General features: G+C 67.6%; 1 protein-coding gene across 1 annotated transcript in view; it reads right to left on the bottom strand.

Moving 5' to 3' along the window:
* Positions 1–16,295, bottom strand: part of LOC138522037 (H-2 class II histocompatibility antigen, E-S beta chain-like) — a 228,372-nt gene that overhangs the window by 149,005 nt on the left and 63,072 nt on the right. The window contains exon 2 of the mRNA XM_069635259.1: positions 3,485–3,754. Within this exon, the coding sequence (XP_069491360.1) occupies positions 3,485–3,754 (270 nt within the window). The remainder of the gene's footprint in view (positions 1–3,484; positions 3,755–16,295) is intronic.

A 16,295-nucleotide genomic window follows, 5' to 3' on the forward strand; every position in this document is an offset into this window, starting at 1 on the left:
AAGAGCAGGGACGCCATTTCACCAAAATGCCAGGGGTAGCGAACGTGACATCACATGACCCTTGACCTCTTCTAACAACAGAGGAAGTGATGTCATTTGACCCACCCCAAAGTGATATTGCAGGAAGTGATGGAACACGACCTTTCACCCCTTGACAAAACAGGAAGTGGCATCACATAACATTGTTCCTAAGTACACTACGAGAAATATGGTTACAATATCACTATAATGTGATGTACATTTCATACAAGAATGGATTGCCATATGTATCGTTAAGATCAGTGTGTATAGGCCCATATTACCAAATTACTGTGAAAGCAAGCAGACGTCCAAAGCCAAATGATAATGATGTGTTATTATATAGCACTTATGCTTAAGCGCTTTATATAGAAAAAATATACACCCAATATCACCCAACCTGTGTTGGTACTCATTTATCGACCTCAGAAGGATGAAAGGCTGAGTTGAGGCGTTTAAGAACAGAGTAAATCAGTGACTCACCCCCTGCAGTGTGCCTGAAATCAAACTTTAATGAGTCTAGCAATTATTGTATAGAATTCCAGAAAGACACATTATTTGGTATTCCTATTCATTCTTATTTAGGGTCACTGCTGAAAGTGTTAGACTTGTGGCACTCCTGTTCTTATTTTTATTTATTTTTTAGGGGTAGCAAGGGAGACCTCAGAGGTCGCAGTTGCGACCTCTGGTGACTCCTAAATGACGTTCCTGGGGAAGATGTATTGAAGAAGGAGGGGCGTGGCCTCAGGAAGAAGATGGGAGAAAGCCGGATGAAGATTGAGAGGAATTTAAGGGGAGGGGAGGGAGCAGGGGACAGGAAGGGAGGAATTTAAGTTGTTTCATTATTTATTTGTTGGGGAATTGTTAAAATGGATATATTAGTCTGTAAGGCCAGGGAGCCAGGTTAGCAGTTTTGTGAGCTGTGGCCTGTCACTTTAAAGCAACCGTTTCCACTTAAAAGCAAGTCTGAGTAAATTTGTGCAGTAAGCCCAAAAGCGTCAATTGCTGCAGCATAATCTATTTTCCAGCAATCTTATGCTCAACTAAACGTGTGGCAAGAGCCAACAACTGTATCTAGGTGGTGAACACAGCGCTCTATGGCTGCTCAAAATGCACCAACGGAATACGAAGAGGAGTGTGGAATAAAGGAAAACGTTAGATGGTGGGGCCAAGCAGGGCAGTGCCCAACTAGATTAAGTAAGGTTAGGTTGCAAAGAGTGCCTGGAAACGAGTTGAAAGAGCTATAGCAGAATATCAGAGATGTAGGTAGGCTACGAGGTGAAGCAGTCATGCAGTTGACCTGCACACCTATAGAAAGTATAACAGTCTTTGCCAAATGTTGTGAGTGCAGGAGCATTTAGTGGGAAAACCTGGTGTGTATGGTGAAGGTACCAGAGTATCGGATGGGAGTATGTAGAAAATGGCATGAAGCTTAGGCATGTGATGGCAGTGGTTGCATAAACCGGGACCGCACTTAGAAACCTCTGGGTATTAAGCGGGTTATAAATAACCAATTACCAGGGTGTGAGTACTGGGCATATAAAGTTAACTTTGGCAAATAGTTGCACACCTGATGGATAGCTCATGTGCAAAATGTTTTATTTTGGGAATGAAGCAATGCCATGCGACAGGTTTGGAACCCTGGTTGGATCAACTAGACCTTTAATTATTTTGAGGGAGAAGAATCATGGGTAATAATAACACTGATTATTACAGTGCTTAGAAGTGGTCCATCTACATGAAGCTCTATAAGAGACACCAAATTAGAATTATATGATGGCAGTACAATGCCAACCAATTGAAATTGCTAATAAACCATGCTAGTTGCTGTTGTGTGGTGGCAAAAGCTGGTGAAATGTGTGAGTATTTGGCAATTATGGATGTTCCTTCATTTAACACGGGCATACCTGCAAGAGGGTGTATGTTAACATATCAAAGAATGGTAACAAGGACAAGTGATTACAACAGTTGGCAAATCATGAAGGAACACAGGCAGCTCATCTTAACACCCAGAGTAGAACCAAAGAAAATGTGTTCACTATACTCAAGTCCAAACTGCTGGCTTTGTTAATGGGTGTTTCTTTCAATTGCACACAACATGTTCAATGTAAATTAAACACACACAATATGAACAGTCAATGATAGAAGTATTCCATCTAAGTGCTTTTTCCTTAGTGTTCAAACTTTACATGGCTCCTTTTTGCTAAATGTTATAGAGCTGTAAGAAACATAATGGATAACAGTATTGTTTTTTTTCCATACTTAATGAAACTTTTGAGTTCTAGTAAATAGCATAGTTTTGCAAACTGACTCCATGCCATCTGGACACCTGCTAGCGAGTTCCATGCTTTCATGTAGTAGATAAATGCATTCTGGGAGTTGTAGTCTTTTTTTGTTTTAAGTATGATATGAAATGATATAGCGCCTATACACAATGTGTTTCAAAGCGCTTCAAGGCAAGGGAGGGAACAAGGGAAAATACAATGACATTCTTACAGGCCATGAACTTAACTATCGTACTTGGCCTGACAACATTTCAGATAGTGCAAGAGCTAAGACATAGATAAGGAAGGAAATGGAAACAGACAGGCGACTACCGTACTAGGCCTGACAACATTTCTGGTAGAGCAGGAGAAAAACAAAAGGTGAGGGAGAGGGGTGCTTTAAGGGAGGAGAGGAACAAAACAAGCGACTATCGTACTAGGCCTGACGACATTTCTGGTAGTGCTGGAGGTTTGCAAAAGGTGAGGGAGAGGGGTGCAGAAATATTAGATGAATATACCCGCAATGATGTTCACATGACATTGAGTCACTCATTTCATGTGTTTAAAACATCTGACATAGAAGAAAAGGAGCATGTTCACCAACCATGAATAACTGCCAATTGGGCAGATTATGTCTTTCTTTTATATTAAGTCTTTCTTTTATATTAAGTCTTTCTTTTATATTAAGTCGGCATGCAGCTCTGCTTTGCACTCCTACTTTCAGAAACGACTACTTGAAACATCTGTGAGCAGAGTTACAGGGGCAAGACGAGGGAACACGCGGGTGGATGCCGTCCGCCCACTTATTTCAGGGAGCGGGCGGCGTCCTGCCCTATTGATTCTTTGGGGTTTTGTTCATAGTTTCCCCTTGATGAGTCAGCGCCGTGTGGGGGATTGGAGGCCGGGTCTCGCGTCGGTGGGGTAAGGACGTTCCCCGCGAGAGCACAGGCATCTCAGGGCACGGCAGGGTGCTGCCGCCGCTGCGCCCCTTTCCTATTAGAGGGCCCTTCTCTTGGGAAAGGCCGCCCTGCCCTGCCCTGCCCACCCCCCCTGGAAGGAAGCCGGCACAGGGCTGTCACTCCAGCGCTCGCTGCCTGCATGTGGCGCCGCTCGCAGCGCCTAGGCCGGAGCCACGAGGGGCGGCGCTGCATATAGCGCCTCTCCGGGGGCCCGGCGGGGAGAGGCGCGGGCGGAGGTCTTACCTCTGCGGCGCTGCATGAAGTCTTCCAAGATCCCGTAGTTGTGTCTGCAGAACGTGTCCACCGCGGCCCTCTCCTGCTCCAGGACCTCCTTCTGGCTGTTCAAGGACTCGGCGCTCGGGACCCCGAGGAGGTCGTCCGCCTTGAAGACCCCCGTGTCGCTGTCGAAGTGCAGGAACTGCTGCTGATTGTAGGACCATCGCGCCACATAGCGCACCCGCTCCGTCCCGTTCAGGAAGTGGCACTCGGACTTCCACTGAGTCACGAAATCATCTGCGGAGACAAGAGGAGAGAGTGAGCCCGGGGGCACCCAGGGGAGGGGGGCACCCAGGGGAGGGGGGCCGGGGGCACCCAGGGGAGGGGGGGCCGGGGGCACCCAGGGGAGGGGGGGCCGGGGGCACCCAGGGGAGGGGGGGCCGGGGGCACCCAGGGGAGGGGGGGCCGGGGGCACCCAGGGGAGGGGGGCGGAGACAAGAGGAGAGAGTGAGCCCGGGGGCACCCAGGGGAGGGGGGGCGGAGACAAGAGGAGAGAGTGAGCCCGGGGGCACCCAGGGGAGGGGGGGCGGAGACAAGAGGAGAGAGTGAGCCCGGGGACACCCAGGGGAGGGGGGGCGGAGACAAGAGGAGAGAGTGAGCCCGGGGGCACCCAGGGGAGGGGGGGCGGAGACAAGAGGAGAGAGTGAGCCCGGGGGCACCCAGGGGAGGGGGGGCGAAGACAAGAGGAGAGAGTGAGCCCGGGGGCACCCAGGGGAGGGGGGGCCGAGACAAGAGGAGAGAGTGAGCCCGGGGGCGCCCGGGGGCACCCAGGGGAGGGGGGGCGGAGACAAGAGGAGAGAGTGAGCCCGGGGGCACCCAGGGGAGGGGGGGCGGAGACAAGAGGAGAGAGTGAGCCCGGGGGCACCCAGGGGAGGGGGGGCGGAGACAAGAGGAGAGAGTGAGCCCGGGGGCGCCCGGGGGAGGGGGGGCGGAGACAAGAGGAGAGAGTGAGCCCGGGGGCGCCCGGGGGAGGGGGGGCGGAGACAAGAGGAGAGAGTGAGCCCGGGGGCACCCAGGGGAGGGGGGGCGGAGACAAGAGGAGAGAGTGAGCCCGGGGGCACCCAGGGGAGGGGGGGCGGAGACAAGAGGAGAGAGTGAGCCCGGGGGCACCCAGGGGAGGGGGGGCGGAGACAAGAGGAGAGAGTGAGCCCGGGGGCACCCAGGGGAGGGGGGGCCGAGACAAGAGGAGAGAGTGAGCCCGGGGGCGCCCGGGGGCACCCAGGGGAGGGGGGGCGGAGACAAGAGGAGAGAGTGAGCCCGGGGGCACCCAGGGGAGGGGGGGCGGAGACAAGAGGAGAGAGTGAGCCCTGGGAGGGGGCCGGGGGCACCCAGGGGAGGGGGGGCGGAGACAAGAGGAGAGAGTGAGCCCGGGGGCACCCAGGGGAGGGGGGGCGGAGACAAGAGGAGAGAGTGAGCCCGGGGGCACCCAGGGGAGGGGGGGCGGAGACAAGAGGAGAGAGTGAGCCCGGGGGCACCCAGGGGAGGGGGGGCGGAGACAAGAGGAGAGAGTGAGCCCGGGGGCACCCAGGGGAGGGGGGGCGGAGACAAGAGGAGAGAGTGAGCCCGGGGGCACCCAGGGGAGGGGGGGCGGAGACAAGAGGAGAGAGTGAGCCCGGGGGCGCCCGGGGGCACCCAGGGGAGGGGGGGCGGAGACAAGAGGAGAGAGTGAGCCCGGGGGCACCCAGGGGAGGGGGGGCGGAGACAAGAGGAGAGAGTGAGCCCTGGGAGGGGGCCGGGGGCACCCAGGGGAGGGGGGGCGGAGACAAGAGGAGAGAGTGAGCCCGGGGGCACCCAGGGGAGGGGGGGCGGAGACAAGAGGAGAGAGTGAGCCCGGGGGCACCCAGGGGAGGGGGGGCGGAGACAAGAGGAGAGAGTGAGCCCGGGGGCGCCCGGGGGAGGGGGGGCGGAGACAAGAGGAGAGAGTGAGCCCGGGGGCACCCAGGGGAGGGGGGGCGGAGACAAGAGGAGAGAGTGAGCCCGGGGGCACCCAGGGGAGGGGGGGCGGAGACAAGAGGAGAGAGTGAGCCCGGGGGCACCCAGGGGAGGGGGGGCGGAGACAAGAGGAGAGAGTGAGCCCGGGGGCACCCAGGGGAGGGGGGGCAGAGACAAGAGGAGAGAGTGAGCCCGGGGGCGCCCGGGGGCACCCAGGGGAGGGGGGGCGGAGACAAGAGGAGAGAGTGAGCCCGGGGGCACCCAGGGGAGGGGGGGCGGAGACAAGAGGAGAGAGTGAGCCCTGGGAGGGGGCCGGGGGCACCCAGGGGAGGGGGGGCGGAGACAAGAGGAGAGAGTGAGCCCGGGGGCACCCAGGGGAGGGGGGGCGGAGACAAGAGGAGAGAGTGAGCCCGGGGGCACCCAGGGGAGGGGGGGCGGAGACAAGAGGAGAGAGTGAGCCCGGGGGCACCCAGGGGAGGGGGGGCGGAGACAAGAGGAGAGAGTGAGCCCGGGGGCGCCCGGGGGCACCCAGGGGAGGGGGGGCGGAGACAAGAGGAGAGAGTGAGCCCGGGGGCACCCAGGGGAGGGGGGGCGGAGACAAGAGGAGAGAGTGAGCCCGGGGGCACCCAGGGGAGGGGGGGCGGAGACAAGAGGAGAGAGTGAGCCCGGGGGCGCCCGGGGGAGGGGGGGCGGAGACAAGAGGAGAGAGTGAGCCCGGGGGCGCCCGGGGGAGGGGGGGCGGAGACAAGAGGAGAGAGTGAGCCCGGGGGCACCCAGGGGAGGGGGGGCGGAGACAAGAGGAGAGAGTGAGCCCGGGGGCACCCAGGGGAGGGGGGGCGGAGACAAGAGGAGAGAGTGAGCCCGGGGGCACCCAGGGGAGGGGGGGCGGAGACAAGAGGAGAGAGTGAGCCCGGGGGCACCCAGGGGAGGGGGGGCCGAGACAAGAGGAGAGAGTGAGCCCGGGGGCGCCCGGGGGCACCCAGGGGAGGGGGGGCGGAGACAAGAGGAGAGAGTGAGCCCGGGGGCACCCAGGGGAGGGGGGGCGGAGACAAGAGGAGAGAGTGAGCCCTGGGAGGGGGCCGGGGGCACCCAGGGGAGGGGGGGCGGAGACAAGAGGAGAGAGTGAGCCCGGGGGCACCCAGGGGAGGGGGGGCGGAGACAAGAGGAGAGAGTGAGCCCGGGGGCACCCAGGGGAGGGGGGGCGGAGACAAGAGGAGAGAGTGAGCCCGGGGGCACCCAGGGGAGGGGGGGCGGAGACAAGAGGAGAGAGTGAGCCCGGGGGCACCCAGGGGAGGGGGGGCGGAGACAAGAGGAGAGAGTGAGCCCGGGGGCACCCAGGGGAGGGGGGGCGGAGACAAGAGGAGAGAGTGAGCCCGGGGGCGCCCGGGGGCACCCAGGGGAGGGGGGGCGGAGACAAGAGGAGAGAGTGAGCCCGGGGGCACCCAGGGGAGGGGGGGCGGAGACAAGAGGAGAGAGTGAGCCCTGGGAGGGGGCCGGGGGCACCCAGGGGAGGGGGGGCGGAGACAAGAGGAGAGAGTGAGCCCGGGGGCACCCAGGGGAGGGGGGGCGGAGACAAGAGGAGAGAGTGAGCCCGGGGGCACCCAGGGGAGGGGGGGCGGAGACAAGAGGAGAGAGTGAGCCCGGGGGCGCCCGGGGGAGGGGGGGCGGAGACAAGAGGAGAGAGTGAGCCCGGGGGCACCCAGGGGAGGGGGGGCGGAGACAAGAGGAGAGAGTGAGCCCGGGGGCACCCAGGGGAGGGGGGGCGGAGACAAGAGGAGAGAGTGAGCCCGGGGGCACCCAGGGGAGGGGGGGCGGAGACAAGAGGAGAGAGTGAGCCCGGGGGCACCCAGGGGAGGGGGGGCGGAGACAAGAGGAGAGAGTGAGCCCGGGGGCGCCCGGGGGCACCCAGGGGAGGGGGGGCGGAGACAAGAGGAGAGAGTGAGCCCGGGGGCACCCAGGGGAGGGGGGGCGGAGACAAGAGGAGAGAGTGAGCCCTGGGAGGGGGCCGGGGGCACCCAGGGGAGGGGGGGCGGAGACAAGAGGAGAGAGTGAGCCCGGGGGCACCCAGGGGAGGGGGGGCGGAGACAAGAGGAGAGAGTGAGCCCGGGGGCACCCAGGGGAGGGGGGGCGGAGACAAGAGGAGAGAGTGAGCCCGGGGGCACCCGGGGGAGGGGGGGCGGAGACAAGAGGAGAGAGTGAGCCCGGGGGCGCCCGGGGGAGGGGGGGCGGAGACAAGAGGAGAGAGTGAGCCCGGGGGCACCCAGGGGAGGGGGGGCGGAGACAAGAGGAGAGAGTGAGCCCGGGGGCACCCAGGGGAGGGGGGGCGGAGACAAGAGGAGAGAGTGAGCCCGGGGGCACCCAGGGGAGGGGGGGCGGAGACAAGAGGAGAGAGTGAGCCCGGGGGCACCCAGGGGAGGGGGGGCCGAGACAAGAGGAGAGAGTGAGCCCGGGGGCGCCCGGGGGCACCCAGGGGAGGGGGGGCGGAGACAAGAGGAGAGAGTGAGCCCGGGGGCACCCAGGGGAGGGGGGGCGGAGACAAGAGGAGAGAGTGAGCCCTGGGAGGGGGCCGGGGGCACCCAGGGGAGGGGGGGCGGAGACAAGAGGAGAGAGTGAGCCCGGGGGCACCCAGGGGAGGGGGGGCGGAGACAAGAGGAGAGAGTGAGCCCGGGGGCACCCAGGGGAGGGGGGGCAGAGACAAGAGGAGAGAGTGAGCCCGGGGGCGCCCGGGGGAGGGGGGGCGGAGACAAGAGGAGAGAGTGAGCCCGGGGGCACCCAGGGGAGGGGGGGCGGAGACAAGAGGAGAGAGTGAGCCCGGGGGCACCCAGGGGAGGGGGGGCGGAGACAAGAGGAGAGAGTGAGCCCGGGGGCACCCAGGGGAGGGGGGGCGGAGACAAGAGGAGAGAGTGAGCCCGGGGGCGCCCGGGGGCACCCAGGGGAGGGGGGGCGGAGACAAGAGGAGAGAGTGAGCCCGGGGGCACCCAGGGGAGGGGGGGCGGAGACAAGAGGAGAGAGTGAGCCCTGGGAGGGGGCCGGGGGCACCCAGGGGAGGGGGGGCGGAGACAAGAGGAGAGAGTGAGCCCGGGGGCACCCAGGGGAGGGGGGGCGGAGACAAGAGGAGAGAGTGAGCCCGGGGGCACCCAGGGGAGGGGGGGCGGAGACAAGAGGAGAGAGTGAGCCCGGGGGCGCCCGGGGGAGGGGGGGCGGAGACAAGAGGAGAGAGTGAGCCCGGGGGCACCCAGGGGAGGGGGGGCGGAGACAAGAGGAGAGAGTGAGCCCGGGGGCACCCAGGGGAGGGGGGGCGGAGACAAGAGGAGAGAGTGAGCCCGGGGGCGCCCGGGGGCACCCAGGGGAGGGGGGGCGGAGACAAGAGGAGAGAGTGAGCCCGGGGGCACCCAGGGGAGGGGGGGCGGAGACAAGAGGAGAGAGTGAGCCCTGGGAGGGGGCCGGGGGCACCCAGGGGAGGGGGGGCGGAGACAAGAGGAGAGAGTGAGCCCGGGGGCACCCAGGGGAGGGGGGGCGGAGACAAGAGGAGAGAGTGAGCCCGGGGGCACCCAGGGGAGGGGGGGCGGAGACAAGAGGAGAGAGTGAGCCCGGGGGCGCCCGGGGGAGGGGGGGCGGAGACAAGAGGAGAGAGTGAGCCCGGGGGCACCCAGGGGAGGGGGGGCGGAGACAAGAGGAGAGAGTGAGCCCGGGGGCACCCAGGGGAGGGGGGGCGGAGACAAGAGGAGAGAGTGAGCCCGGGGGCGCCCGGGGGCACCCAGGGGAGGGGGGGCGGAGACAAGAGGAGAGAGTGAGCCCGGGGGCACCCAGGGGAGGGGGGCGGAGACAAGAGGAGAGAGTGAGCCCTGGGAGGGGGCCGGGGGCACCCAGGGGAGGGGGGGCGGAGACAAGAGGAGAGAGTGAGCCCGGGGGCACCCAGGGGAGGGGGGGCGGAGACAAGAGGAGAGAGTGAGCCCGGGGGCACCCAGGGGAGGGGGGGCGGAGACAAGAGGAGAGAGTGAGCCCGGGGGCGCCCGGGGGCACCCAGGGGAGGGGGCCCGGGGCACCCAGGGGAGGGGGGGCGGAGACAAGAGGAGAGAGTGAGCCCGGGGGCACCCAGGGGAGGGGGGGCGGAGACAAGAGGAGAGAGTGAGCCCGGGGGCACCCAGGGGAGGGGGGGCGGAGACAAGAGGAGAGAGTGAGCCCGGGGGCACCCAGGGGAGGGGGGGCGGAGACAAGAGGAGAGAGTGAGCCCGGGGGCACCCAGGGGAGGGGGGGCGAAGACAAGAGGAGAGAGTGAGCCCGGGGGCACCCAGGGGAGGGGGGGCGGAGACAAGAGGAGAGAGTGAGCCCGGGGGCGCCCGGGGGCACCCAGGGGAGGGGGCCCGGGGCACCCAGGGGAGGGGGCCCGGGGCACCCAGGGGAGGGGGCCCGGGGCACCCAGGGGAGGGGGGGCGGAGACAAGAGGAGAGAGTGAGCCCGGGGGCACCCAGGGGAGGGGGGGCGGAGACAAGAGGAGAGAGTGAGCCCGGGGGCACCCAGGGGAGGGGGGGCGGAGACAAGAGGAGAGAGTGAGCCCGGGGGCACCCAGGGGAGGGGGGGCGGAGACAAGAGGAGAGAGTGAGCCCGGGGGCACCCAGGGGAGGGGGGGCGGAGACAAGAGGAGAGAGTGAGCCCGGGGGCGCCCGGGGGCACCCAGGGGAGGGGGGGCGGAGACAAGAGGAGAGAGTGAGCCCGGGGGCGCCCGGGGGAGGGGGGGCGGAGACAAGAGGAGAGAGTGAGCCCGGGGGCACCCAGGGGAGGGGGGCGGAGACAAGAGGAGAGAGTGAGCCCGGGGGCACCCAGGGGAGGGGGGGCGGAGACAAGAGGAGAGAGTGAGCCCGGGGGCGCCCGGGGGCACCCAGGGGAGGGGGCCCGGGGCACCCAGGGGAGGGGGGGCGGAGACAAGAGGAGAGAGTGAGCCCGGGGGCACCCAGGGGAGGGGGGGCGGAGACAAGAGGAGAGAGTGAGCCCGGGGGCACCCAGGGGAGGGGGGGCGGAGACAAGAGGAGAGAGTGAGCCCGGGGGCACCCAGGGGAGGGGGGGCGGAGACAAGAGGAGAGAGTGAGCCCGGGGGCACCCAGGGGAGGGGGGGCGGAGACAAGAGGAGAGAGTGAGCCCGGGGGCACCCAGGGGAGGGGGGGCGGAGACAAGAGGAGAGAGTGAGCCCGGGGGCACCCAGGGGAGGGGGGGCGGAGACAAGAGGAGAGAGTGAGCCCTGGGAGGGGGCCGGGGGCACCCAGGGGAGGGGGGGCGGAGACAAGAGGAGAGAGTGAGCCCGGGGGCACCCAGGGGAGGGGGGGCGGAGACAAGAGGAGAGAGTGAGCCCGGGGGCACCCAGGGGAGGGGGGGCGGAGACAAGAGGAGAGAGTGAGCCCGGGGGCGCCCGGGGGAGGGGGGGCGGAGACAAGAGGAGAGAGTGAGCCCGGGGGCACCCAGGGGAGGGGGGGCGGAGACAAGAGGAGAGAGTGAGCCCGGGGGCACCCAGGGGAGGGGGGGCGGAGACAAGAGGAGAGAGTGAGCCCGGGGGCACCCAGGGGAGGGGGGGCGGAGACAAGAGGAGAGAGTGAGCCCGGGGGCACCCAGGGGAGGGGGGGCGGAGACAAGAGGAGAGAGTGAGCCCGGGGGCACCCAGGGGAGGGGGGGCGGAGACAAGAGGAGAGAGTGAGCCCGGGGGCGCCCGGGGGCACCCAGGGGAGGGGGGGCGGAGACAAGAGGAGAGAGTGAGCCCGGGGGCACCCAGGGGAGGGGGGGCGGAGACAAGAGGAGAGAGTGAGCCCGGGGGCACCCAGGGGAGGGGGGGCGGAGACAAGAGGAGAGAGTGAGCCCGGGGGCACCCAGGGGAGGGGGGGCGGAGACAAGAGGAGAGAGTGAGCCCGGGGGCGCCCGGGGGCACCCAGGGGAGGGGGGGCGGAGACAAGAGGAGAGAGTGAGCCCGGGGGCACCCAGGGGAGGGGGGGCGGAGACAAGAGGAGAGAGTGAGCCCTGGGAGGGGGCCGGGGGCACCCAGGGGAGGGGGGGCGGAGACAAGAGGAGAGAGTGAGCCCGGGGGCACCCAGGGGAGGGGGGGCGGAGACAAGAGGAGAGAGTGAGCCCGGGGGCGCCCAGGGGAGGGGGGGCGGAGACAAGAGGAGAGAGTGAGCCCGGGGGCGCCCGGGGGAGGGGGGGCGGAGACAAGAGGAGAGAGTGAGCCCGGGGGCACCCAGGGGAGGGGGGGCGGAGACAAGAGGAGAGAGTGAGCCCGGGGGCACCCAGGGGAGGGGGGGCGGAGACAAGAGGAGAGAGTGAGCCCGGGGGCACCCAGGGGAGGGGGGGCGGAGACAAGAGGAGAGAGTGAGCCCGGGGGCGCCCGGGGGCACCCAGGGGAGGGGGGGCGGAGACAAGAGGAGAGAGTGAGCCCGGGGGCACCCAGGGGAGGGGGGGCGGAGACAAGAGGAGAGAGTGAGCCCTGGGAGGGGGCCGGGGGCACCCAGGGGAGGGGGGGCGGAGACAAGAGGAGAGAGTGAGCCCGGGGGCACCCAGGGGAGGGGGGGCGGAGACAAGAGGAGAGAGTGAGCCCGGGGGCACCCAGGGGAGGGGGGGCGGAGACAAGAGGAGAGAGTGAGCCCGGGGGCGCCCGGGGGAGGGGGGGCGGAGACAAGAGGAGAGAGTGAGCCCGGGGGCACCCATGGGAGGGGGGGCGGAGACAAGAGGAGAGAGTGAGCCCGGGGGCACCCAGGGGAGGGGGGGCGGAGACAAGAGGAGAGAGTGAGCCCGGGGGCACCCAGGGGAGGGGGGGCGGAGACAAGAGGAGAGAGTGAGCCCGGGGGCACCCAGGGGAGGGGGGGCGGAGACAAGAGGAGAGAGTGAGCCCGGGGGCGCCCGGGGGCACCCAGGGGAGGGGGGGCGGAGACAAGAGGAGAGAGTGAGCCCGGGGGCACCCAGGGGAGGGGGGGCGGAGACAAGAGGAGAGAGTGAGCCCTGGGAGGGGGCCGGGGGCACCCAGGGGAGGGGGGGCGGAGACAAGAGGAGAGAGTGAGCCCGGGGGCACCCAGGGGAGGGGGGGCGGAGACAAGAGGAGAGAGTGAGCCCGGGGGCACCCAGGGGAGGGGGGGCGGAGACAAGAGGAGAGAGTGAGCCCGGGGGCGCCCGGGGGAGGGGGGGCGGAGACAAGAGGAGAGAGTGAGCCCGGGGGCACCCAGGGGAGGGGGGGCGGAGACAAGAGGAGAGAGTGAGCCCGGGGGCACCCAGGGGAGGGGGGGCGGAGACAAGAGGAGAGAGTGAGCCCGGGGGCACCCAGGGGAGGGGGGGCGGAGACAAGAGGAGAGAGTGAGCCCGGGGGCGCCCGGGGGCACCCAGGGGAGGGGGGGCGGAGACAAGAGGAGAGAGTGAGCCCGGGGGCACCCAGGGGAGGGGGGGCGGAGACAAGAGGAGAGAGTGAGCCCTGGGAGGGGGCCGGGGGCACCCAGGGGAGGGGGGGCGGAGACAAGAGGAGAGAGTGAGCCCGGGGGCACCCAGGGGAGGGGGGCCGGAGACAAGAGGAGAGAGTGAGCCCGGGGGCACCCAGGGGAGGGGGGGCGGAGACAAGAGGAGAGAGTGAGCCCGGGGGCGCCCGGGGGAGGGGGGGCGGAGACAAGAGGAGAGAGTGAGCCCGGGGGCACCCAGGGGAGGGGGGGCGGAGACAAGAGGAGAGAGTGAGCCCGGGGGCACCCAGGGGAGGGGGGGCGGAGACAAGAGGAGAGAGTGAGCCCGGGGGCGCCCGGGGGCACCCAGGGGAGGGGGGGCGGAGACAAGAGGAGAGAGTGAGCCCGGGGGCACCCAGGGGAGGGGGGGCGGAGACAAGAGGAGAGAGTGAGCCCTGGGAGGGGGCCGGGGGCACCCAGGGGAGGGGGGCGGAGACAAGAGGAGAGAGTGAGCCCGGGGGCACCCAGGGGAGGGGGGGCAGAGACAAGAGGAGAGAGTGAGCCCGGGGGCACCCAGGGGAGGGGGGGCGGAGACAAGAGGAGAGAGTGAGCCCGGGGGCGCCCGGGGGAGGGGGGGCGGAGACAAGAGGAGAGAGTGAGCCCGGGGGCACCCAGGGGAGGGGGGGCGGAGACAAGAGGAGAGAGTGAGCCCGGGGGCACCCAGGGGAGGGGGGGCGGAGACAAGAGGAGAGAGTGAGCCCGGGGGCGCCCGGGGGCACCCAGGGGAGGGGGGGCGGAGACAAGAGGAGAGAGTGAGCCCGGGGGCACCCAGGGGAGGGGGGGCGGAGACAAGAGGAGAGAGTGAGCCCTGGGAGGGGGCCGGGGGCACCCAGGGGAGGGGGGGCGGAGACAAGAGGAGAGAGTGAGCCCGGGGGCACCCAGGGGAGGGGGGGCGGAGACAAGAGGAGAGAGTGAGCCCGGGGGCACCCAGGGGAGGGGGGGCGGAGACAAGAGGAGAGAGTGAGCCCGGGGGCGCCCGGGGGCACCCAGGGGAGGGGGCCCGGGGCACCCAGGGGAGGGGGGGCGGAGACAAGAGGAGAGAGTGAGCCCGGGGGCACCCAGGGGAGGGGGGGCGGAGACAAGAGGAGAGAGTGAGCCCGGGGGCACCCAGGGGAGGGGGGGCGGAGACAAGAGGAGAGAGTGAGCCCGGGGGCACCCAGGGGAGGGGGGGCGGAGACAAGAGGAGAGAGTGAGCCCGGGGGCACCCAGGGGAGGGGGGGCGAAGACAAGAGGAGAGAGTGAGCCCGGGGGCACCCAGGGGAGGGGGGGCGGAGACAAGAGGAGAGAGTGAGCCCGGGGGCGCCCGGGGGCACCCAGGGGAGGGGGCCCGGGGCACCCAGGGGAGGGGGGGCGGAGACAAGAGGAGAGAGTGAGCCCGGGGGCACCCAGGGGAGGGGGGGGCGGAGACAAGAGGAGAGAGTGAGCCCGGGGGCACCCAGGGGAGGGGGGGCGGAGACAAGAGGAGAGAGTGAGCCCGGGGGCACCCAGGGGAGGGGGGGCGGAGACAAGAGGAGAGAGTGAGCCCGGGGGCACCCAGGGGAGGGGGGGCGGAGACAAGAGGAGAGAGTGAGCCCGGGGGCGCCCGGGGGCACCCAGGGGAGGGGGGGCGGAGACAAGAGGAGAGAGTGAGCCCGGGGGCACCCAGGGGAGGGGGGGCGGAGACAAGAGGAGAGAGTGAGCCCTGGGAGGGGGCCGGGGGCACCCAGGGGAGGGGGGGCGGAGACAAGAGGAGAGAGTGAGCCCGGGGGCACCCAGGGGAGGGGGGGCGGAGACAAGAGGAGAGAGTGAGCCCGGGGGCACCCAGGGGAGGGGGGGCGGAGACAAGAGGAGAGAGTGAGCCCGGGGGCACCCAGGGGAGGGGGGGCGGAGACAAGAGGAGAGAGTGAGCCCGGGGGCACCCAGGGGAGGGGGGGCGGAGACAAGAGGAGAGAGTGAGCCCGGGGGCACCCAGGGGAGGGGGGGCGGAGACAAGAGGAGAGAGTGAGCCCGGGGGCACCCAGGGGAGGGGGGGCGGAGACAAGAGGAGAGAGTGAGCCCTGGGAGGGGGCCGGGGGCACCCAGGGGAGGGGGGGCGGAGACAAGAGGAGAGAGTGAGCCCGGGGGCACCCAGGGGAGGGGGGGCGGAGACAAGAGGAGAGAGTGAGCCCGGGGGCACCCAGGGGAGGGGGGGCGGAGACAAGAGGAGAGAGTGAGCCCGGGGGCACCCAGGGGAGGGGGGGCGGAGACAAGAGGAGAGAGTGAGCCCGGGGGCACCCAGGGGAGGGGGGGCGGAGACAAGAGGAGAGAGTGAGCCCGGGGGCACCCAGGGGAGGGGGGGCGGAGACAAGAGGAGAGAGTGAGCCCGGGGGCACCCAGGGGAGGGGGGGCGGAGACAAGAGGAGAGAGTGAGCCCGGGGGCACCCAGGGGAGGGGGGGCGGAGACAAGAGGAGAGAGTGAGCCCGGGGGCACCCAGGGGAGGGGGGGCGGAGACAAGAGGAGAGAGTGAGCCCGGGGGCACCCAGGGGAGGGGGGGCGGAGACAAGAGGAGAGAGTGAGCCCGGGGGCACCCAGGGGAGGGGGGGCGGAGACAAGAGGAGAGAGTGAGCCCGGGGGCACCCAGGGGAGGGGGGGCGGAGACAAGAGGAGAGAGTGAGCCCGGGGGCACCCAGGGGAGGGGGGGCGGAGACAAGAGGAGAGAGTGAGCCCGGGGGCACCCAGGGGAGGGGGGACGGAGACAAGAGGAGAGAGTGAGCCCGGGGGCACCCAGGGGAGGGGGGGCGGAGACAAGAGGAGAGAGTGAGCCCGGGGGCACCCAGGGGAGGGGGGGCGGAGACAAGAGGAGAGAGTGAGCCCGGGGGCACCCAGGGGAGGGGGGGCGGAGACAAGAGGAGAGAGTGAGCCCGGGGGCACCCAGGGGAGGGGGGGCGGAGACAAGAGGAGAGAGTGAGCCCGGGGGCGCCCGGGGGCACCCAGGGGAGGGGGGCGGAGACAAGAGGAGAGAGTGAGCCCGGGGGCACCCAGGGGAGGGGGGGCGGAGACAAGAGGAGAGAGTGAGCCCTGGGAGGGGGCCGGGGGCACCCAGGGGAGGGGGCCGGGGGCACCCAGGGGAGGGGGCCGGGGTCTCCCCTCTAGGCCGCTTCATCTCCTCAAAGAGGAACCCCTCATCCCATACACCTCTGCGGCCCGGCGGTGATAGCCACCCCCTATCCCTGTGTTAGGGACCCCACTCAACCACACGCAACAAGCGCGCCACGACCACACCAGAGGAGGTCAAAGGGCACACACGATCTCTTCTTTAACACAATAGGTTAAACTGCACATTCCAGAGTCGCTTTTTCAAAAGGAAACTGCAAGAAAAGTCATAGATTTTACAAACTATTCGGAAGTGAAAGGAAAAGTTACCGCA

Source organism: Ambystoma mexicanum, chromosome 13, assembly GCF_040938575.1.
Source record: "Ambystoma mexicanum isolate Mex_15411 chromosome 13, UKY_AmexF1_1, whole genome shotgun sequence".
Lineage (NCBI taxonomy): Eukaryota > Metazoa > Chordata > Amphibia > Caudata > Ambystomatidae > Ambystoma > Ambystoma mexicanum.